The following is a 22,400-nucleotide window of genomic DNA, read 5'->3' on the forward strand; positions in this document are numbered from 1 at the left end:
TAACGGAGGTAGTATGTATTAATATTCATCAAATACAAAAGTTTGTGTACAATTTGGACGACATTATATATACTCAATTCTCTCTTATTTAACCAAGTTATTATAAGAGTATATGAAGTGAACGAACAAAATTGCTTGTAATTTCTTGTGAAAGGATAACAATAAAAAGCTACTAACATATGCAACCTAATCACAACTTGAAAAAATAAGATAAAAAAGAATTGAAAGAGGTTTAAAACTTATAATTACTATATATACTCGTTTCTCAATATTTACAGTACATGATAGACTATTTGTACTATTTGTATACAAACTTTGACCATATTTATTCTTACTAATGTATAAAGATATAATTTTCAATATTTTTATTTTTGTTGAGTTAATCTCAATATATATTTTCATAAAATAATTTTTTTTTTTTTTATAAATTTTAATAAAGCATAACTAAAGATATTACAATTAGGTAACCAATATAAGAACTTATTTTTCTTGAATAAAACTTATATGGTTTTATTAGACTTAAAATAAATGAAAATAAGGTGAACTAAATAGACGACCCTTATGAATCCAAGATCCGCAAACCATGTGATAACCTTTTGAACAAATTAGCCAATTGAAACCGATCGAGGACTCAATACACTTAGTATACCTAGTCGAAGTTTGTATTACTCGAAGTCTATCTATTATGCTCAAACTATTTGGACGATGTTTCCTACAAGTAATACTCTGAACTTGGTAATAAAAAAAATTGTAGATAGAAGTCATAGAAATATTAGAGTTAGGTTAGATTAAATGTGTTCACATAAAAAAAATAAAAACAAAATCAATTTCAGATTTTGATATGTGTACACAATAATTTACGACTTAATTTAATATAGACCTAATCTGAACTCGCCAAACTTGATCTAGACACACACCTCTATTGGGTGAATGCCCGAATGTGTCCTCGAATTTAAAAAGCTGCTCAAACACCTTCAATCTGTCCAAAAATGAACATACTCTCACGTCCACCATTAGAAGAAAACCCAACGGAGTCAACCCACAACCCGGACTGGGCTGGGTTAATTCACGAGTGCTTAATCAATATCTTCTCACGTCTTCCATTAGAGGATAGATGGAAGGGAGCTATGCTTGTCTGCAAGCCATGGATGGAAGCTTGCCAAGATTCACCTCTCATCAACAACTCGTTTGATCTTGAATGTTACTTTGAGACATATACTGATTCAGCTCATTGGTGGACTCCCGAATTTGAGAGCAAGATCGATGCGATTCTTATATCTGCGGTTAATTTGAGTTATGGGTTGTTGAAACGAATTCGTGTTAGCCATTGCTCTGATCACGCCCTCATTTTTGCTGCTCAAAGGTTGACTTTTTTTTTTTTTTCCCCTATTCTTTTCCTTTTAATTTCCAATTTTTGTATTTTTTTTTGGGTTAGTTATGATATCCTTGCTCCATTTTGTAAATTAAGTATAGCAATTTGATGTGATATTGACGGGATTTGATCCGAGGTCTTAAATAACAACAAGCAAGTTGACATTGAGGATGAACATGAACCTATGATTGGTAAGATCGAAGATTATAAAGAAAATGTACTGTCAAATGTATGATTGAATAAGTTGTGGATGATTGAAATTCTATATATATGATTGGTTTACTATATGATGGAATGAGGTGTAGATAGATGAATTCCTTATAATCGAAATTTCTATTTAGTTACTTGCTATAATCGAATCGGGCGTATACTTAGATACTAGAACTTTAATAATGATGTTTGAGTTTGATTGCCCTGTTTACAGATGCCCAAAACTTGAGGTTCTTTCCATCAAAAGCAGCCAAAGTGTCTCTGATGCGACTATCATAGAGGTGTCTAAGAGATGCCCTTTGCTGAAAGAACTCGATATGAGCTTCTGCCATAAGATCACTTATATATCTTTTCCATCAATCGGGAGGAACTGTCCTCGTCTGAAGTTACTGAAACGCAATTTTATGAACCTGCAGGATTCTTCGCAGTATAGGGGAATTGTACCAAATGAATACATCGATGCTTGTCCCCAAGGTTTTGATTCCGAAGCTGCTGCCATTGCTGGATCCATGCCTAATTTGCTGAGTATCGATCTTATGAATTCCGGGTTGTCAGGTAAAGGCCTCGCTTTGATTTCTGAAGGCTGTTTGAACCTGGAAACTTTGGATCTGCGTGGGTGTGATAACCTGAGTACTCAAAATCTTATATCTGTGTTGCCTTTGGTAATGTAAATTACTTGTACTAATTTATGATCTTCTACATTTTGTTTTAAATTGTCATATTGTTAATGTAATTTAACTTAAACTTAGTTTCAACTTTCATGGATCTTGGTTTGGTTTTGATGATTTCTTGGTGAGTGTAGTGATCTACTTCGTAAATGTATTTGTATTCATCAAATTTAAAAGTTTGCGACTCTAAATACTCTCTCTGTATTTTATTACTTGCTCCGATTCTCCCTTTCACGCATCCCGATACATATCTTTGCTCAATAATATATTTAATTATCAATAAGTATAAATTGTAGCAAATGAAATTAATAATAATCAATAACTTAATACTAATTAAAATATACACGTGAGTGACACATGTCATATCCTGGTAGGGATGACAATGGGTCGGATCTGGATCGGGTCTGGATGGACCCAGATCCAGATCCGTTTTTGTGTCTAGGATCCAGATTCGATGGGTCCAACGGATTCGGGTCCAAAACGGCTCAAAGCCCGTTGGGTTGACCCGAACTCAAAACTTTGGGCAAGGGTTGAACATTTCTGGACTCGTAACTTGAATTGACCCAATCCGAGATGACCTATGACCCGATCCTAATTGACAGGTCTACATAGTAATAAAATTCCATTAGATTGTGAAGTATATTATTTTAATTGATTAGTATATGTTATAAATGGATGTTTTACGTTTTGAACTAATTCCTTCGCTCCAAAAAAATATTATGATATAAAAAATAAATTTATATGATAATTTTTTTAGAATTATAATCTAATAATTTTTTTGAATAAAATTATAATTCAATTTGTACATATGAAATAATTGTATTTTATCGAAAATAAAACTCTTAACAAACAATTTAATCCTAAAATTCTATCAAAATAAATTTTAAACTAACTTTTTTTTTTATCTTATGAAATCTATTTAAATCTATCCAACGTGGCACGACATTTGACGAAAAGTTAAAACGTCAAGTGTCGCTGCCTCGTGACCTGGCTAAAAGTTTAGCTTTATATATTAGTTATATGATTATATTGGCATAATTACGAGGCAGGTAAGTAGCTTTAATTAAAGACTTATTTCATTAATTTTGTTGATTTTGCGAATTATCGTTAGTTAGGGTTTTAAATTCGAATTAGGGTTTTTTTATTAAGGGGTTTAATTAATCCTAGCAATGTTTTGTAGGATGGAGGTAGCAGTAATGTCGAGGGGTCAGAAGTGCTTTGTGGTCTTCCAATTGCTGTTAGGACCTCATGGACACATGAGAATCCAGGGAGGAGGTTCAAGACTTGAAAATTGAATGACAAATGAGAGGAGAGAGAATTTTTTTCACTTACCCTTTCACTTGGCCAAAATTAACCCACAAATTGAAGCATTCAATTCGTGCCTGCCATGGCAGACTTTCTTCATAGAGCTATAATGGTGAGGTGAGCAAGACAGAGAGGAGTAATTGAGAGGAGAGAGAAATAAACTGAGTTGGAGGGAAAGAAAGGGAAAAAATTAGAAGGGAGGGGGGTAAACCGGCGCACGTGCCTCACATGAGATAGAAAACGCCGTAAAACCAAGTCAACTGAAACCGCCCTCAGGTGTGATTTTGCAAAAATTATCTGGTATTAGGTGTTGACCAAAAAAATAATAATAAAATAAAATAAGATTATAAGGTGTTTCTTCACAATAAATCAGTTTTAGAAGGTGTTATCTGATAAAATTTCCTCTAATTTAATTTAAACTTTGTTTCAACTTTCATAGATCTTGGTTTGGTTTTGATTTATTGGTGTGTTTTGTGATGTAAATGTAACAATATTCATCAAGTTTAAAAGTTTGTGACACTATAATTTTTCAATTATCTCTTATTTTCCAATTATAAGAGTATCTGGAGTGAATGTCACGTGGTTATGCAACCTGATGATGATCACAACTAGAAAAGATTAGATTAATTTTTAGCGGAGAAAGTAATAAACAGCGCTCGCACATCACTGGCGGAAGTGTGGGACAAGGGGGGACAGTTGTCCCTCCCACTTTCCAAAACGAAAAATCGTTTAAATCCAATATTTTGTACATTTTGTAATGTCCAATGGAGTTGGCGCGGCGGTCAATGTGAGTTGCATGTGTTTGTGGTCTAAGGGTTAGGAAGGGATTGAGGTTCGATTCAACATTAAGGTTTTAACATTACTCCATTTATTACTTATTTGAATAATTGTTATTGTAGTTTTTTTTTATTAAAAAAAAAAATCTTTATAAGATAATATCACTTCAATAACAATTACTCCATTACGTATTTGAATCATTGTGATTGTAGTTTTGCATGAACTTTACCCGAAATTACGATTGCAATAGCCTAATAGGTAATTATGACAAGTACTACATTTAAATATTTATATTATTTATTGTTTGAAATTTAAAAAAATTAAGAACTCCTAATCAAATAGTTTATGGTGAAAACATGGTACATGATGTTGATTTTTTAGCTAAATACTCCGTACTATAAGGGTTAGGAAGGGATTGAGGTTCGATTCAACATTAAGGTTTTAACATTACTCCATTTATTACTTATTTGAATAATTGTTATTGTAGTTTTTTTTTATTAAAAAAAAAATCTTTATAAGATAATATCACTTCAATAACAATTACTCCATTACGTATTTGAATCATTGTGATTGTAGTTTTGCATGAACTTTACCCGAAATTACGATTGCAATAGCCTAATAGGTAATTATGACAAGTACTACATTTAAATATTTATATTATTTATTGTTTGAAATTTAAAAAAATTAAGAACTCCTAATCAAATAGTTTATGGTGAAAACATGGTACATGATGTTGATTTTTTAGCTAAATACTCCGTACTATATATTTTTATGTTATAAAACTTTAACTATTTAAGTAGATTTTTTTCTCTAATATAATACTTTTGTCAAACTAAGCTATGATTTTCAGTTGTCCCCTCGATTTAAAATTCCTGGCTCCACCACTGTCGCACATGTTATTTTCTGCTTCGTCACAACCTGAAAATTAAGAAAGACTTGAAAATTTTATTATTGTAATCAAGAATTGATGGTTTCATAGGATATTTCAAATGCAAAAAATGCTTGGTATCCTCAACTAATTCACGTAGGACTCAAATGATAACTAATATTTTCAACGGAGTATGCAAATAAAAATAATTTAAAAAATGAAAAGAAGTTTTAAACTTACCATACCCATTTCTAAGTCAATATATACATTAGTTGACTTTTTGTACTATTTTATACTAACTTTGATTGTATTTTATCACAAATAAATATAGATAAATTTCAGTATTAGTATTTATCTAATTAATCTCAATATATATTCTCATAAAATAATTATTTTATAATTTTTAATAAACCAAAATTCAAGATATTAATAATTAAAGTAGTGTATAATGTTCCTTCAAAAAAAAAAAAGTAGTGTATAGTTAAGTATATATATGGTTTTCAAAAAAAAAAAAAAGTATATATATTGATAAACTTATATAGGTCACGAGTTCGAGCCCTACTAGATACATTTGCTTGGGAGTAAGGGTCCTCCTCCCTCTACTCTCAAGCATTGGCTAGTGGATCTAGACTGACTTAATATGTAAGAGGTGTCGGTTCACTAGGGCATCTTACTTTTTTTTTTTTTTGACAAACGTATATGAAAATATAAAGGAAGACGCAAAGTATATATAGTAGAGCAATAAGTATGAATCCATGATCCACAAACCCCATGATAACCCTTTAAAACCTAGGACTCAATACACCTAGTTGAAGTTTGTATTAGTTGGAATATATTATGCTTTATGCTCTAATCCTTTGGAGTTTGGACAATGTTTCCTACAATGAGTAGTAATTTACCGAATACCCTGAGCTTGGTAAATCGTAACATTAAAAAAAACGTAGATAGAAGTCATAGTACTATTAAAATCATGATAGAGGTGTAAAAAATTAGCCAACCAATCCAAAATAAGATTTTAAATTCTAATTTCAATATATATAGACACAAGAATCTAACATGAGTCAAATTTAAATTAGACCCAACCCAAATTCACCAAACTCAATCTAGACACTGAAATTGACACCTATCACAGGAGGTGCACAAATGTGAAATGCCCTTTCGTTTGTGAAATACCCACTTTGCCCCCTTCAATTAATTTGATGAGTGCTAGTCGTATTAAGAAAGCATTTGCACGTTTGTCCTGGCATGGTACCAAATGCTATCATTTTGAAAAGAGAAAACGTGTTAAAAAGATAAATTCGGGAATTTGAGTACCATGACACGACACATTTGACCGTTTTTACGTGTTTTTCAAACTACATTACTTTTGATCCGTAACTTGGAATAAGGCATATAAATATATCGTTAAAAAAAATCTTTAAGTCTACTTTCCAACTCAATTAGAATTAGGTTAAAATTATTTGTATATTTTAAGATATGGTCGTTTGAGTGAAGCAAGAGGTGTCAGTTTTGGGCGGAGTTTTAATGTTTTGCTCATATCTTCTTCGTTTTAAACCGGAATTAGACTTATGATATGTTGTTGGAAAACTTATTTCAAGACCTTTCCAACCAAATAAGATTTGGATTACAAATATGAGGCACAAATATCATACCTGCTTGTTTTTGGGATTATGGTTTAGGAAGATGGAGTAGGAATTGGGTTTAAGTAAATTTAATGGAAATGTGTTGGGCTAAGGCGATAGTTTTAACACTCTGTAAATTGAATACGCAACCTGACCAATAACGGCGAGGAAAGGTTGTTCATCACTGGGTATGGATTTGGGAGAATACATTTTTATGTGTCATCTATTCCTAATTTTAGTTGAGTTTAATTTGTTATTCATTTAACCTTTTCCCTTTTTTCTATTAAATTATTATCCAACAGTTATCAATGTTTATTATGTAGTATTGGTTTATGAATGATTTTTTTTGTTTTTCAGATACTAAAACTGGATGCTGGTAACGACCATCTTGATGATTCTTGTGGATTGATGCTTTGCACAACCTCTACATCTTAGGGTTTTGTCATTGAGGAGGTGCACACTGTCTGATTTGGTGTTGAAAAAATTTATTGTCAATGTGAAATGACTCGCATCACTAAATATAAGTGGATAATACATAAGTGAAAGTTTAATGGGAAACATAGTATCTACTGAGATTGACCTTAATAAAAGCAAATTGTATCCCGACCGCTGTCAATTGAAACACATCATCGTTCTCATGTGTTTCAAAGTAAACTGATTAAATAGTTTTATCTTTCCTGACTTTTATTGGTACTAATCTGCTTACACTAGGTAATTCCTTTACTCTTTTAGATCTCTTTATTATATGTTATGCTCATCTTGTCCAAATGGTAACTTATTCATATTTTCACACTTTTACTTTTACAAAATAACTGATCAGACCATGAACTTGGTTGGTCAATGTTGTCCAAACCTGTTTGAAATATGTGTTTCTTAACTTATATATGTAATTCTAACGTTACACAGCCTTCGAGAGCTAACAATAATCAATTTTATATTAGAATTTCAATTGTAGAGTATATTTGCCCTAATTATGACAATTGGGTTCTTCCATTTTTTTTTTTTTTTAACATAAACCTGCTCAGTGACTTGGTGAATCCAACATTTTTTAACCTAAATAAATTACAATAAAAATATTTATAAATTAACAAATCACATGAAAATATAAATATAAAAACTCCATCTCTATTTTTTTTATAAGAATATACTCCATCCCAATTTATGGCATACCACAGAAATTGATATGTAGGCCTTTGTGACTTTTTGTAATACCCGTATTTTTGAAATCGTATTTTCTAATTACTTAAATAATTAGTATTCTCTTAAAAGGTATTTAGTTTACTATTTGAATTTTGGACCCAAAATGACATTTGAATTTTGGCGCCAAAAGTATTTTAAAACTCAAATATTATTTTTGGATAAATAATAAATCATAACCTTCGTTACGTACATGTGGGGTGTCCGGAGCTAGCAATAATAGATTTTAGCGAATAAACTCGAGTCGATGATGAAGCCGTGGCTACATTCATTGAATTTACTGGTCCTAGATTGATTAAAATCAATTTTTATGATACCAAGTTAGTTGAACATCACACTGTCAATGTTGTTGCTTGTTTTTGTACCAAAATAAAACATGTAAAGACCTCTCTCGTTGCTGTATTAATCAAGCTGATGTTGGAAAGATCATTGAAAGTTGTCCTACACTTGAAAAGATTTCATACATGGCTGTTTTGAGATTTGTTTGATGTCATAACTTTTTTTTGGTTGATTAATTAATCCTTTTTTTGTGGGTTTGTTCACCATTTGGTGTTGAATGTTGAGTGATTCTAATGTATACTATATGTTCTTATGTATAATAAATAAATAAATAAGACCATACATTGAAATTTTGATTAGTAGAGCCTTCCATGATTGTGGCGGCGACGGATTGATTGGTTGTGGTGTTTGTTGAGGAGAGATAATTAAGGAGAGGATAGGAGGTAGGGTAAGATGAGGACTGAGGAGAGATATTTTAATAGATATTCAAAAACCAAACTTTCCTAGGATTAGGAAATAGGAATATATCATCAAATCCAATCCTACAATATTTTGGTTTGGTAAGTAACGGCTATTTGGGCTTCTTAATAATCCGAGGGAACGTTGGTAATTTCAACCCAAATTGGGCCGAGTTAATTCACCACTCTGGGATGGTAAGTAACGCCTAATTGGCCTTTTTTTTATCAACATTCTCTCGCGTCTGCCATTAGAGGATAACATCAAATCCCCCTTGGGAGGAACTCAAATCCGAAAATTTTGGTTATTTGAATCTAATTCGAAAATAAAAATTAAAATATATTAATTACAACGATAACATCATGTACCAAATATCAACAACAAGCTAAGCAACAACTTTCACCAAGTTAGCCGCAACCTTTCAGTAGGCAATCCAAATTTGGGTCCATATTCATACATGCTTAATTTTACAATTCAGTTTTCAGTTTAGTTGGATCCTTTTTGGGTTATCCGAAAATTAAAATTTTAAAAAAATCTCAATCTGATTTGATCCGAATTGATAATTCGTTTTGGATTAGATTGGATTTTAGTTTTAATCCGAATTATGAACACCCCTACATCTGTGTGGGTGTGATAACTTGACTACTTAAGATATTATAATTGTGTTGCCCTTGGTAAAGATGGCACTGGGTCAGGCCGACCCGAAGCCCGGCACGACCCAGCACGAAAAAAGCACTGCGACACGGGCATGAAAAAGCACGGCACGACACGGTACTATGTATGTGGGTAGTGGGTCGGGCTTGGGACGCCTTTATTTGTGAGAAGCACAACAGTACAAGGCACGACATGATTGGGCCCGACACGAAAAAACATGCTAAATCAATGCAATTTTGCTAAGGCACGCAAGCCCAGCACGGAGGCACGTGGGCCTAGGCCGTGCACGGTCAACCTTTTGAAAACTTAGGCCCAGCCCGGCACTGAGGCACGTGGGCCTAGGTCGTGCACGGGTCAACCTTTTGAAAACTTAGGCCCAGCACAGCACGACACAAAACTCGTGGGCCGAGTCATGGGCCAGCCCTAACTAACCCCAAAGCACGTGGGCCTGGCACGGCCTAGAGCCATCTTTAGCCTTTGGTAATGTAAAAAACTCATACTAATTTATGATCTTCCACATTTTCTCTTTTAATTGTTGTATTATTCTACATTTTGTTTTAAATTCAATGTAATGTTTTTTATGTTTTAAAACTTGATTTGGTTTTGTTATTCCAAAGAAGAAGAAGAAAAAAAAAATACACTTTGGGAGCAGAGAGAAAGAGTAAGGGATTCTACCCCAAAATGCCTCTAATGGGGATAATCTTACAAGCTCATGGTTAAGAGATGTAAACTTCCCTACTAAACCAAGCTTTGCTTGGCACATGATAAATTGATAACCAATTGAAACCTAGGATTCAATATACCTAGTTGAAGTTTGTACTAGTTGGAATGTATTATGCTCTAATCTTTTGGAGTTTGGAGTCTTTGGACAATGTATCATATTACTCATTCCGTTCCAATTTTAGAAAAAATCGAAACGTTGGACTTTTTCACTATTCATGTACTATTAGCTTTGACCACAATTAATGTTTTACTAACATAATAAAAATACTAGTTTTGTGCCCCGTGCGATACCCGGGTTGTTTATTGAATTTTAGGATAAATTTATAATCTATGTCAAAATTTAAAATATATCATTGATACAAAATTAGTTCGGAGTTGATGTGTTTTTCTGACGATTTACTATCTCGTAAACATGTAATGACTAATAATAATGTTGGTGAAAGTGTTCGCTTTAATACATTAAAAAAATAATTAAAAAAATTAGCAAAAAAATAAACTAAATAAAATAAATGTTCAAAGCACGTCAGATTGACCCGAACACAAAACTGTGGGCAAGAGATGATCATTTCTTGACTCATAACATGAAGTGACCCAATCCGAGATTGACCCGACCCTAATTGACAAGTATCCATTCTATAATATATTGTGAAGTATATAATTTTAACCAATTAGTATATATTATAAATAGATGTTTTACGTTTTGAACTACTTCCTTCACTCCAAAAAAATTATGATATAAAAAATAAATTTATATGAGAATTTTTTAGAATTATAATCTAATAATTTTTTTGGATAAAATTATAATTCAATTTGTACATCTGAAATATTGACATTTTATCGATAATAAAACTCTAAACTAACAATTTTATACTAAAATTATATCCAAATAGAATTCTAAATCAACTAACTTTTTTATCTTATGAAATCAATTTAAATCTATCTAACGTGGCGCGACACTTGGCGAAAAGTTAGAACGCCAAGTGTCTTAATGTCAACCTGGCTAAAAGTTTAGTTTTATATATTAGTTATACTAGTACGTACCTCGAGCGATGCCCCGAGTTCCCTCTGCAATATATATCTTTATGTTTTAAAAATCCTTACATTAATTCGCAACTTATAAAGACGGGTTAAAGTTGTGTTAAAAGTATTTAAAAGTTATAATTATTTATCTTATGCGTGTCACACTAATTCATATTTGTTGTTTACATGACGTGACACTTGACGAAAAATCAAAATGCCAAGTTTTGTTTTGGTTGATTAAAGTGTATCATAAATAGTTTTGTACAACTTTGTAAATTTTATGATATATATTTAATTTAACATATTTATAAGATATATTTTTAAAGTTACAATCTACTTATTCATATGGAAAATTAGAATTTCTATTAGAAATAAAACTATAAATAACTTTTTTATCAGAAATAAAACTCTTAATAACTTTTTCATCTTAAAAAAATCTATCTTAAATTCTCTTATCTAGCGTTAGAGGTATCATACTAAATCTTATATGTTGCCTATGTGGCATGACATTTGGCGAAAAGTTAAAGTGTGACCTGACTAAAAGTTTAGCTTTATATATTAGTTAAGTTAATATGATTATATGATTTTATTAGAGGACAAATAGAATGGAACACCCACTTTGTGAAATACCCACTTTGTCCCCTTGAATTAATTTGATGAGTACTACTCGTATCAAAAAACGTAAAAACCATTTGCGCAAGCAAATCTTCAATCTGTCCAAAAATGAACACGGAAGATAACCCAACCGAGTTAACCCACAACTCGGATTGGGCCGAGTTAACTCACGAGTGCTTAATCAACATCCTCTCACGTCTGCCATTAGAGGACAGATGGAAGGGACCTATGCTCGTCTGCAAGCCATGGTTGGAAGCTTGCAAAGACTCTTCACTCAACAACTCCCTTGATCTTGAACCTTACTTTGAGTCATCTACTGAGTCAACTCGTTGGTGGTCTCCCGAGTTTCAGAGGAAGATCGATGCGATTCTTAAATTCATAGTCGATTCGAGTGATGGGTTGTTGAAACAAATCCGTGTTAGACATTGTTCTGATCATGCCCTCATTTTTGCTGCTCAAAGGTTGTTTCTTTTTTCCAGTTTTTGTACTCTATTTTTTGGGGGTCTTAGCTTGATCATTCATTTGAATACTTTCGTATTAAATATAGCAATTTACTGAAGTATTGAATCTCGGAAGTTGTGATGTTGATGGGATTCGATCCGATTAATTACCAGCCTACTAACATGAACATGTGATTTTGGTGTTCATCTTTATTATATATGGAATTATAAGGAATTGCTGGATGGTGTGGAAAATGGAAGTGGGTATTTTTTTTTTTTTATAATTTATTTGGATTTTGAATTTATGTAATATGGGATTAATTAGACTAATTGATAAATGATGTGATAACTAAAGTATGGTTTTGAAATCAGGCATAGTTTGTTTAACAGGAAAGTAGTTTGTAGCACTTTGTAAAGAGGGTTTTGAAGGAGTTGCCTACTATATGAATATTTAAAAGGATTTGGAGTCATTAATCTGGGAGTTTAATGATGATATATGTAGGGTTTTGTTATACATTCATGGTTGAGGCTTGTTGTTGGACCTTGGACATCTACAATATCTTAGTGTAGTGCATGCACTTTAGGCTTTGTATGCTGAAGAAAGCCTCTTTTGAAGTTTTGAACTTGATGGCCAATTTGGTAGCTGGTTATAAATAGTGCTAATGGAAATGAATATACGTGTAATATGATAATCCAAACAACATCCTAATGTCAATGGTAAATTAGTAATGCAATTTCATCCCTAAACATAGTGTTTTTCTTTATATATATTCATATTTCATAACCACCCCCAAATGGTAATGGATGGTAATAAAATTTTGTGAAGAAAAAGAGAGAACTTGTAGTGAACTAGCATTACCATGGTAATGAAAGTTGATTTTTCTTACAAATTTATATACAAATTTGTTTTTACCAAATAGGCTGTGAGTACTTGACACAATGAATATCAGACTCTTTTTTTTTAAAAAAATAAAATAAAATTATTGACTAGGTGTTTGGCTCATGGGAATGGGGTTTTATGAACTAATATATGAATTGGGGAGGGGGTTGCTATGAGTTAGATTAGTGACAGGAATTAACTAGGCAAAAATAGATAGCAAAATATAAGAATTGGCTTAAGGTTTCCAAACCGACCTTCCTACTTTCTACCCTTAAATGCTTAAGGCATAACAAACTCTCTCACAGCTTCTGGATTCCTTCCCTTTAGATTTTGCTGATAACAACTTAAAATAATAACTTTTATTCCCTCCTCTTGACGTGTGAATTAGCTAGTAAGATGCTGCCGAAATGGTCTTCTCTTCTTGTTGGTGATAGTCACCGGTGGTTTAGACTTGGTGCATAGTGCCGGGGAAGGTAGGGGTGGGGGATGATTAATCAAATTTTTTCCAGTCCTTAGTCCATAATTGAAATATGTTGAAAATTTAATATTTTGTGGTTAATAAATATTCTTATACCCTTGTATGTGATCATTATATAATGTTGTTTTTTTTAGCCTGATACATATGCCTCCATTCCCCAACCCTGAGGATTGTAGATTGTGGGGATTGTAGACCACCGTTTTCTGCCCAGTTGATTACTTACTACTGCACCTATTTTCCCTAAACACACCACATGAAGGTCTTATACTCTTATGTCGTATTTAGCTCTTGTTGCCTATCCTTTGTGATAAGCCTTGTCTAACTATTATGTGGTACACATGCTATGTTGGTTGAAATTCCACTCTTTTTGTGATATGAATCTTTTTGTGATACTTGGACAGTTGGACTTGCCAAGTTTTCCATGGTGATTGATGGACTTCATTTTGTACTTTTTCTGTTGTGATTAACCCTTGCATATCTAAGTATATCTCAACACTATTGCTAACATGATCAGTTGGTCACTGGTAGAGTAGTAATAACTATATCTCGTTAGTAGGAGCTAGAGCTAGTATCTCTTCCTTCTTACCCCCCCCCCCCTTTTCCCCTCTCTTTTCTGTTCCTGACCTTGCGCAATATCCACTAAAAACTTCTGAGTAAAGAATAAGAGAACATTCTTGCTTCTGTGAAAACGATCAGGAAAGTTATAAAGTCCCTTGTGAATTCTGTGAGTGGTGTTTCAGTTTGATTGCTTTGTTTACAGATGCCCAAAACTTGAGGTTCTTTCAATTAAAAGTAGCCAAAGTGTCTCTGATGTGGCTATGACTGAGGTGGCCAAGAGGTGCCCTATGCTGAAAGAACTCGATGTTAGCTTCTGCCATGAGATCTCTCATGAATCTCTATCATCAATTGGAAGAAACTGTCCTCATCTGAAGGTACTAAAATGCAATTTCATGAATCTGCTGGATTCTTCACAGCATAGGGGAATTGTACCAAATGATTACCTCAATGCTTGCCCCCAAGACTTTGATTCTGAAGCTGCTGCCATTGGTAAATCCATGCCTAATTTAGAGAATCTCGAGCTAAAGTTTTCCAGGTTGTCAGGTAGAGGCCTTGCTATGATTTCTGAAGGCTGCTTAAACCTGGAATTTTTGGATCTGAATGGGTGTGCAAACTTGACTAGTCGTGATATTTTAAATGCATCCTCAAATTTGAAGAACTTGAAGACAGTTTTGAAACCAAACTTTTATATACCAAGATCAGTGTATCACACTGAGAGGTATGGTCACTGGAGGCTGTATGATGAACGATTTCAAACAGATATTTTTAGGATATAAATGCCGACCCCTTATAGGTAGGGGCACCAGTTTGACTGTAGGCTAGAATTTACTTCCGGAGTTGCTTCTTACAGCTGATATAATTGGAACGATACAGAGGCTAGAATTTACTTCTACAGCTGTGTTTATGAAAAGATGTTGAAGCTCATCTCCGCTCTTGTCTGAATGATTTCTGTTGTGATAATACCAGCACTCACCTGAGTTGTATACTTGTATTGTTATTTGTTTTCGCAATATTTGTTTGTGACTACCATGTAAAGCTCATTTCTGGTTTAGCTGTTGTAAATACTGATGTTGTTCATTAAATGAATAAACGGTCAAATATTCTGTGTTCTGATATAATTTGATTCTGAAATATCTGCAAGATTATTCTTTTTGCAGCTCAAATTATAAGCTAGATTTGTCAACATGTATGGACGGTTATTAAGTAGACACCGGATACAGCCCTGGCCAACGATTGCTATTGGTTTTATATACAGTACGGAGTATACTGTTTTGAGGTGGTACACAAGCAAAAACTTGGCTTTATCAACCTTGTGAAACATCAAAGTGTCCTGATGCACAAGAACTTTTGTCAAAACTTCCTTAAGCCAATTTGTTGATGTAGAGTGAACCTTATACCCATTTCTGGCACAACTAACACCTTGTGCAAATAATAAAGCATTAAGCATCCCACAACCTTGAAAATTAGTGACCTTATAATACATTTGATTTGCATCTTGCCACTTTTACCATTGTCCCTAATGCTCCCCCAACATCTTATGATGCTTCCTTTGCAAAATATGCACAATTGTAATCCAGTGTAACATCCAATTAAATTAATTCTATCCAAAAAAAAAAAGGTGAAATTTGAATTACTATAAGACCACTTTCAATGGTGAGCAAAAAAAATGTCCACCCACTATCTCTCTACCCACTTTCTCTCTCAACAAATCTGTTTTGCCCATGGGCAAATTTTTTTCACAATTTCTCTCCCAATGGTGAGCAAAAAAAAAAATGCTTGCCCACTACTCTCTCTCTTACTTTTTCAATACCTCACCATTACTTTCTCTCTCCTACACAACACTTCTTTATTTATTAATTTCATTTATATTTTAACAATATTACTCCAAATAAATAAAAACTAGTCTAAATTTGTGTAACTTATTTTTTTTTATTTGTGTCGTTTTTATCGTTAAAATAAATAATATGGAGGATTTATGGTATTTATGAAATTATACCAAAATATACCAAAATGCATGTCAATTTATAGAGAATTAAATTTTATAACCGTTGGTAATTTTAATTTTTTCTTTTTAATAAATATTTATTTCAGAATTTGCATTACAAAAAAATATAACCATTACAAATTGTGGGGCCCACCAGAGCACTATTCATCCTTTATTTTGCTCATCTCATGGGCAAAATAACAAATGCCCATGGGCATTTTCACTTTTGCTCACCATTGCAAGACTACTTCTACCAAAATGCCCACAAAAATGCCCATGAGCATTTGATTTTGCCCACCATTGTAAGTGCTCTAAGTAATTGATTGTTGATTTTAAATCATTAAGACAAAACTAATACAACCAACAAGTGTTTGGATCAGCTGATAAGAGAGTTGTTCTAACTTAATCTGAACTTTTTTCTTTTTAAAGCTAACTCCATAAATAACAATAGTTTTAAAGATAGTTTTTATCCCGATTAAGATTCGGACTTAACTTGACTAGAATTCGAATTACTTGTATTTAATAAACTTTGGATTACTGGGTGAGGCCCCAAATAAGAAAGGAATGCCCAACAAAATCTAGTTATATCTTGATGATGTGGTTGCAACTTCCAAGAACAAAACTTCACTAGGAGCCTCAACTATAACTCCAAATCCAAAAAGTTTACGACTTTCTTTTTCGCCGGAACTCGGTGATGACTCAGTAGTCCCGCCGCCTTATTGGTGATTGTTGTCGCCGGCCGCCGTGCTCTCCGATTGCCGGAAATCCATCTCATATATTCTGCAGCTTACACTCAGGTAAATTTGATTTCTCCTCATCAATTGCTACAATTTTTAAGCTTGATTTTCTGTCATCTTATTAATGTTAAACTTAGATTGTAATACCCAATTGATTAATTTGGGATTTCTTTACCCTGTTTTGAATATATTCTTTGATATATAATGCTTAGTTGAACTCAATTTTATGATATTTGGAATATTAGGTTTTATAAGCAGTTATCATCTTGCATTTAGTTGATTAAATTTGGGGATTGAAATTAGTGATTTAGTGATGTATGATTTGTTTATTTTAATAGCTGTATATTGATTTTGTTCGGATTGATGAATTTTGTAAGAGCCTTGTAATTTAACCCTATTAGATTGAATACCCTGCACTAATTTAGCTTTATATGATACAAACAGCTTAACAAGTGGTTGTTTCTACACTAATTACCATTTCCATTGTGCGCCGGGTGTATCGTACAACCTAAGGCTTATTTGCTTTCCCATTTTCTCATAGTCTAGAGCTTTTATTGAAGCTATTAGCAGAAAATAGGTGTATGTTTACTTATTAGTTAGTTTATGTTATAATGCACTCTTGCTGTTAATAGATGGGAATTGTAGTTTATCAGAATTTTTTTGCTCGATATCTTGTTTATGTAATATACATGTTTTTCTATTTTACTTGAATGTGATGGAACTCGACCTAGATGAAGGATATAAGATAGGGCCATGCGAATTGCGAAGGGTGGGGGGATGCTGGATGTTTAATGGATTAGTTGGGTGTTGAAACAAGCTGGATTTTTGTGGACCACCACTTGGTATATAAGTCTAACTATATCTCTTATGGTGGAATACAAATTAGGAACCTAATTCATTTTCTTAAGAGTTGCTTCTTGGTCTCCACTTTGCAATGGTGTCCTACCGCTTAGGCACGATTCCTGAGCCTCACCTTAGCACCAAACGCTAGAAGACATTGTCCATTTCAGAAAAGGCTATGATTACTTTTTTTTACTATTTCCTTCTCTTTGTGTCTTCCCATTTTGTGCAAGCTTGGATTAATGTAGATATTTAATTCTACCTCTGGTAGTTATGATGAATTGATGATACCAGATATTAGAATTACAAGGAATTTCCTTTCTTAGTTGTGTTGATCCTAAAGATGAATTGAGAGCAGGTGGTAGATTCAAGTTTTAATTTTTTCCTATTGTATAATCAAACTTTACTGTCATGTTTTATGAATGGAACTAAGTAGCAATTATCAATAAGCTGAGACTAAGGATTCCATTTTAGATGGTGATAATGGCAATATGTGATCATGCAACTACTGCATCTAAAGAAAGCTTGCAGGCTTGCAGCCTATCACTAAAATGAGCCAAGCAATGACCATATATGTCCAATTGTCCATATATGTGTTCTTCCAAATCTTCAATTTAAATCTATAAGTTCAGACATCATGGTCCACCTGTGGATAATATATGGAGGAAATGGGGTTGACAACTATGTTCAAATCTGAACTGAAGCCAATCGATTTGCATTTGCTAGGAGCCTAATAAAGAGTCCAAATCCTTATAGAGGAGGGTTGGACTTGGATACTGGTCTGACTTGTGTTCACTTGACCAGTCAATAGGCGGTATTTAGTATTTTTAAATATTGTTGTCTAAATGATTCTTATATCAAATAACCTAAACCATATCTTAGCCGTCCCCTTTTCTCATCACCTTCTTGACCTCCTTTCATCTCTCCAGCCTCCCTCCAATTTAGATCTTTCTTTGCTATTTTTTTCAGTTTTCATTCTTCCTCTCTTACTTTTCTTATTTCTTATCTCCTAAAGGAATAAGCGTCAAGACAGTATAATAATAGAGGTCATGCAGATTTACCAAAAAAAAAAAATGAAAATTTTACTAACGAAAACATCTCCTTCAACCGTCTTTAAACCCACTTAGCTGTATACAGGGTAAGGGATTTTTTTCAGATCTGAAACGTAGTTGATTACATCGTTGTACACCTTTTTTGTTATTTTTTTTTAAGAATTAAACCTATGTAAAGAATTAGGATTGTTTATATAAGTCATGGCCACCACAAGTTTGTACTTTGCTGTAGGTCTTAAAATAGTGAGCTACTGATGAAAGTTTTGATGGGTTTTGTGTTGACTAATGGGTTTACGTAGTAAAATTTTGGTTGTGCATATCATAACCACTGTACCATATGCTATATACTTATTCAGATTTCATAGTTGAACTCTAGCCATTGATTCTTTTTCACCACTATATCTAGAATGGTTGAAATATGGTGCTTAATTTGCAAGTTGGAATCATTTTAAAGTTTTGCCTTTTGTTGTGGTCTCTCTGATTGGGAATAATTCTGATTATGATATTGGTTAAAGGTAAAGGTGGCGGCTCAATCAATAGTAAAGTTATTCCTTTTTCTCCCCTTATTTTAGTAGTGGACTATACATAAAAGCGCCCTGTTCAGTTGTTCTAAATCACTAGAACTGAGTGGGACTTATAGCTTCTTTTATCTTCAATAGTTTCTGCGATTAAATATGGGCATCGTGTCTTTGCCATGAAACAACAAGATCGAGCCTTGCACCATGATTTGATTTCAGCTGCAAACCTTCTTTGGCTAGAGAGATTCTAGACTCCAACTTTAAATGTCTTGTGCTTCTCTGAAACTTATGACTCAGTACTTTGTGTTTTACTTTATTTATTAAAATTCTTAGAGATGGGGGTATAAATTGTTGCTTCATCCTTTCTTTTAGAGTCTTGTTCTTTGATTCTTTGGCCTAGCTTGTTCCAATCAGAAACACCTGTGTGTATGTGATTTAATTTCAATGGTGCCTGATAATTTTTTTAAGCTTGTCGTATGGACTAATCAGTCTCATTCCTCCAGTGATATTGACTATTGTGTGATTTATCGGCAGTTTGTTGTAAAACGTATGCTCAACATTTTGGCTTCATTTGATACAACAAGATGGAGCTGAAGAACCAAACTGAAACTCAAGAGAACACTCATGAAAGGGATGAAAAATCATCAATTGAGCTAAAGGTTCTGTTTTTTGCCAGAGCCCGGGATCTGACTGGGTTAGCTGATATGCCACTGGAGGTAAAATCTGGTTGCACAGCTCGTGATTGTTTAGATAAGATTGTCACCCAGTTTCCAGGTCTCGAAGAGTTACGAGGGTGCATGGTGCTGGCTTTGAATGAGGAGTATGCATCTGAATCTGCTATTGTTAAACATAGGGATGAATTAGCCATTATACCACCTATTAGTGGAGGCTGATCGTTCCTTGTATACATTTCACTTTTTATACTTTTGGGCCTTTTGATATTCTTGTAACTCCCTTGTATAAAATAAAATGAAAAAAAAATCCCTTGACCAATGTAATATGCAAGCTATAAACTTTGTTGCATATTTTCATTTATGCTTCCTGTGTAAACAGACTGTATACCGAACATGCTCTCTGAATCAAGCCTTTGAGGGAATTTTGGAAATTACTCTGCGAGGGTTGCTAATAAGTTCGTAAGTTCATTAACTTTTCGGTATTCAAGATAATTCTGGAAAGATATTGGTTAAGAGTCCGGCTAATTGCCTAATATTTATGCAACATTTAGAAATGATAGATAGATTGTGACCTTAATCGAGAAGCACAGCTGCAGTTCGCTCATCAAGGGTACCTTGGACATTTCACCTCGTCAAACTAGCCAGTCTACTAGAAATTTTTCTTCTTTACATTATATAACTATACAAGGTAGTAGTATATAATGTATATTGGCCGAAAACATTGAAGCAATGAAGCTTCAACACAGAACATAATAAGAGTAGAAGGCAGATATATCACAGCCTGTAACAGAGATAAATGATCAACAAGAGGAAACCATGGAACCAAGATGTTTGTGGTTTTACAGCATCTGATTTTCTACGGTGAATTATACCCAATGGTAAAAATCTTGGTCGTCTTACCATGAAACCGAGCTTTCGAAAATGCAATGAACAACAACTGCTGTTACTGTCAACACCATTTGTTTCCATGCTGCTGCTAATTACAGGATAGTTCTTCACACCCTGACGAGTTACTGATGGGGTGACATGATCAGATTGCAATATGAATAAGGCTGAGCATAGAAAGAGCACACAGGATCGACGCCTCAACCACATTGTCATCCCCTTGGTTAGTGAGAAGGGAGATGAGCGCGTATGGTTAGAATTTGGATGTTGTGAAGGAATGAGAGAAGGGGCATACAAATAGGAAGACAGTTAATTGGTTTAGGTTGGCAATCTAAATCATGTCATAATTATAGCCATAAGCCATCTATATTAGTGACATTACAACTATAATCATAAAGAATGCTAAGGTAATTAGCTAGTACTCAATAATTTTTTTTGGAATTTAGACATATTTTTTTGCTAACAGAGTTACAGAGGATCGGATCATGTAAGAGATACAACAGTTGCATTATCATCTGCTATATCCCCGGCAGATGACTCATGAAGGTTATATACTTGTTTAAAAAAGTATACCAGTATATTTTACATGAAGGTTGTATACTTGTATACAAGTATGTAAATTTGTAACTGTACTATAGTGTTCGGGCCTAGTCCATTGTCGTAAGCCCATTGACCTGGAATTACGAAAATACCCCTCCATGATCCAGCCCATCATTAGTCAGAGCAAAGTACGAATTTACCCTTAATCTGTCCAATTAAGTACAACTTTTGCCACCTGAAAGTACATCTATAAATAGCTCTCCAATCATTAATGATAATAACTTTTTCCTAATTCTCTAACCTTCTTTCTCTACTTTCTCTCTCTAAAGTACTCTTTCTCTCTCCACTTTCTCTCTCTGGAAAGTACATTCGCTGACTTAAGCATCGGAGGGGCTTTCTCTTTTGCAGGCCTAGCTCTCGGACAGCAAGACATAGCTGAGGAGAATTCGGACATTCATTGGACATAGCTCTAGGACATCTTGATTTCATTACCCTAACACCGAGGAGTATTCTGTTTCCAGAAACATATAGTTTTGTTAAGAGAGAATTTTTATTGACAATGGTTCTAGTGATTTTATTTCTTACATTGCCCTTTCCTTCCAAGGGATTTAAGTACAACTAATTAAAATTAGGTATAAATCTAATCATGTTAGGTATCAACCACTAGCAAAGCCTAATATGCCTAATAACGTTATTAATAATTATAAACCAAAATTAAACTAAAAGCTAATGATTGTTCCAATTTCCACATTATAAACTTTTTGCCTACAATAAGATAATAGGAGTTGTCTAACATTAATTTCCCAAGCTGGAATAGTTGAGTTACAATATCTTATATGCATGATTAAAAAGATGTTCATAGAACATACTTGGTACGTTTTATGTACGTTTTCTCTTTATACATAACTATAACATAGTAATATGTTGTACATCATTAAATTAATCTCAATATACATTTTCAAGAATATGTAATTACACATTTATACTGTTTCGTTCCAATTAAGAAAAAATAAATAAAAATAGTAATAGTAAAGTAAATGTAAAAAAT

At 33.4% G+C, this 22,400-nt stretch overlaps 3 protein-coding genes across 5 annotated transcripts; all 3 read left to right on the forward strand.

Moving 5' to 3' along the window:
- The first annotated feature begins 795 nt into the window (after positions 1–795).
- LOC110715932 (F-box protein SKIP1-like) lies at positions 796–2,470 on the forward strand. The gene is made up of 2 exons (XM_021894550.1): positions 796–1,363; positions 1,797–2,470. The coding sequence occupies exons 1-2, from the start codon at positions 990–992 to the stop codon at positions 2,251–2,253; spliced, it is 831 nt and encodes a 276-aa protein (XP_021750242.1). The 5' UTR covers positions 796–989; the 3' UTR covers positions 2,254–2,470.
- A 9,343-nt stretch (positions 2,471–11,813) lies between these two features.
- LOC110715736 (F-box protein SKIP1-like) lies at positions 11,814–15,267 on the forward strand. The gene is made up of 2 exons (XM_021894343.1): positions 11,814–12,227; positions 14,325–15,267. The coding sequence occupies exons 1-2, from the start codon at positions 11,875–11,877 to the stop codon at positions 14,896–14,898; spliced, it is 927 nt and encodes a 308-aa protein (XP_021750035.1). The 5' UTR covers positions 11,814–11,874; the 3' UTR covers positions 14,899–15,267.
- A 1,396-nt stretch (positions 15,268–16,663) lies between these two features.
- LOC110715830 (molybdopterin synthase sulfur carrier subunit-like) lies at positions 16,664–20,399 on the forward strand. Of its 3 annotated transcripts, none has more exons than XM_021894443.1 (2): positions 16,664–16,903; positions 19,788–20,399. In XM_021894443.1, the coding sequence occupies exon 2, from the start codon at positions 19,838–19,840 to the stop codon at positions 20,144–20,146; it is 309 nt and encodes a 102-aa protein (XP_021750135.1). In that variant the 5' UTR covers positions 16,664–16,903; positions 19,788–19,837; the 3' UTR covers positions 20,147–20,399. The 3 variants fall into 3 exon arrangements, with proteins under 3 accessions (XP_021750135.1, XP_021750137.1, XP_021750136.1); XM_021894445.1 differs by lacking the exon at positions 16,664–16,903 and adding an exon at positions 18,511–18,821; XM_021894444.1 differs by lacking the exon at positions 16,664–16,903 and adding an exon at positions 19,180–19,519.
- Positions 20,400–22,400: the final 2,001 nt, after the last annotated feature.

Source organism: Chenopodium quinoa, unplaced genomic scaffold (assembly GCF_001683475.1).
Source record: "Chenopodium quinoa cultivar QQ74 unplaced genomic scaffold, ASM168347v1, whole genome shotgun sequence".
In the NCBI taxonomy this organism is placed as follows: domain Eukaryota; kingdom Viridiplantae; phylum Streptophyta; class Magnoliopsida; order Caryophyllales; family Amaranthaceae; genus Chenopodium; species Chenopodium quinoa.

Coding starts and splice junctions, on each gene's coding strand:
- LOC110715830 (XM_021894443.1), top strand. CDS start 19,838: ATGGAGCTGAAGAACCAAACTGAAACTCAAGAGAACACTCATGAAAGG.
- LOC110715932 (XM_021894550.1), top strand. CDS start 990: ATGAACATACTCTCACGTCCACCATTAGAAGAAAACCCAACGGAGTCA. Junction 1,364..1,796: donor CTCATTTTTGCTGCTCAAAG/GTTGACTTTTTT, acceptor CCCTGTTTACAG/ATGCCCAAAACTTGAGGTTC.
- LOC110715736 (XM_021894343.1), top strand. CDS start 11,875: ATGAACACGGAAGATAACCCAACCGAGTTAACCCACAACTCGGATTGG. Junction 12,228..14,324: donor CTCATTTTTGCTGCTCAAAG/GTTGTTTCTTTT, acceptor CTTTGTTTACAG/ATGCCCAAAACTTGAGGTTC.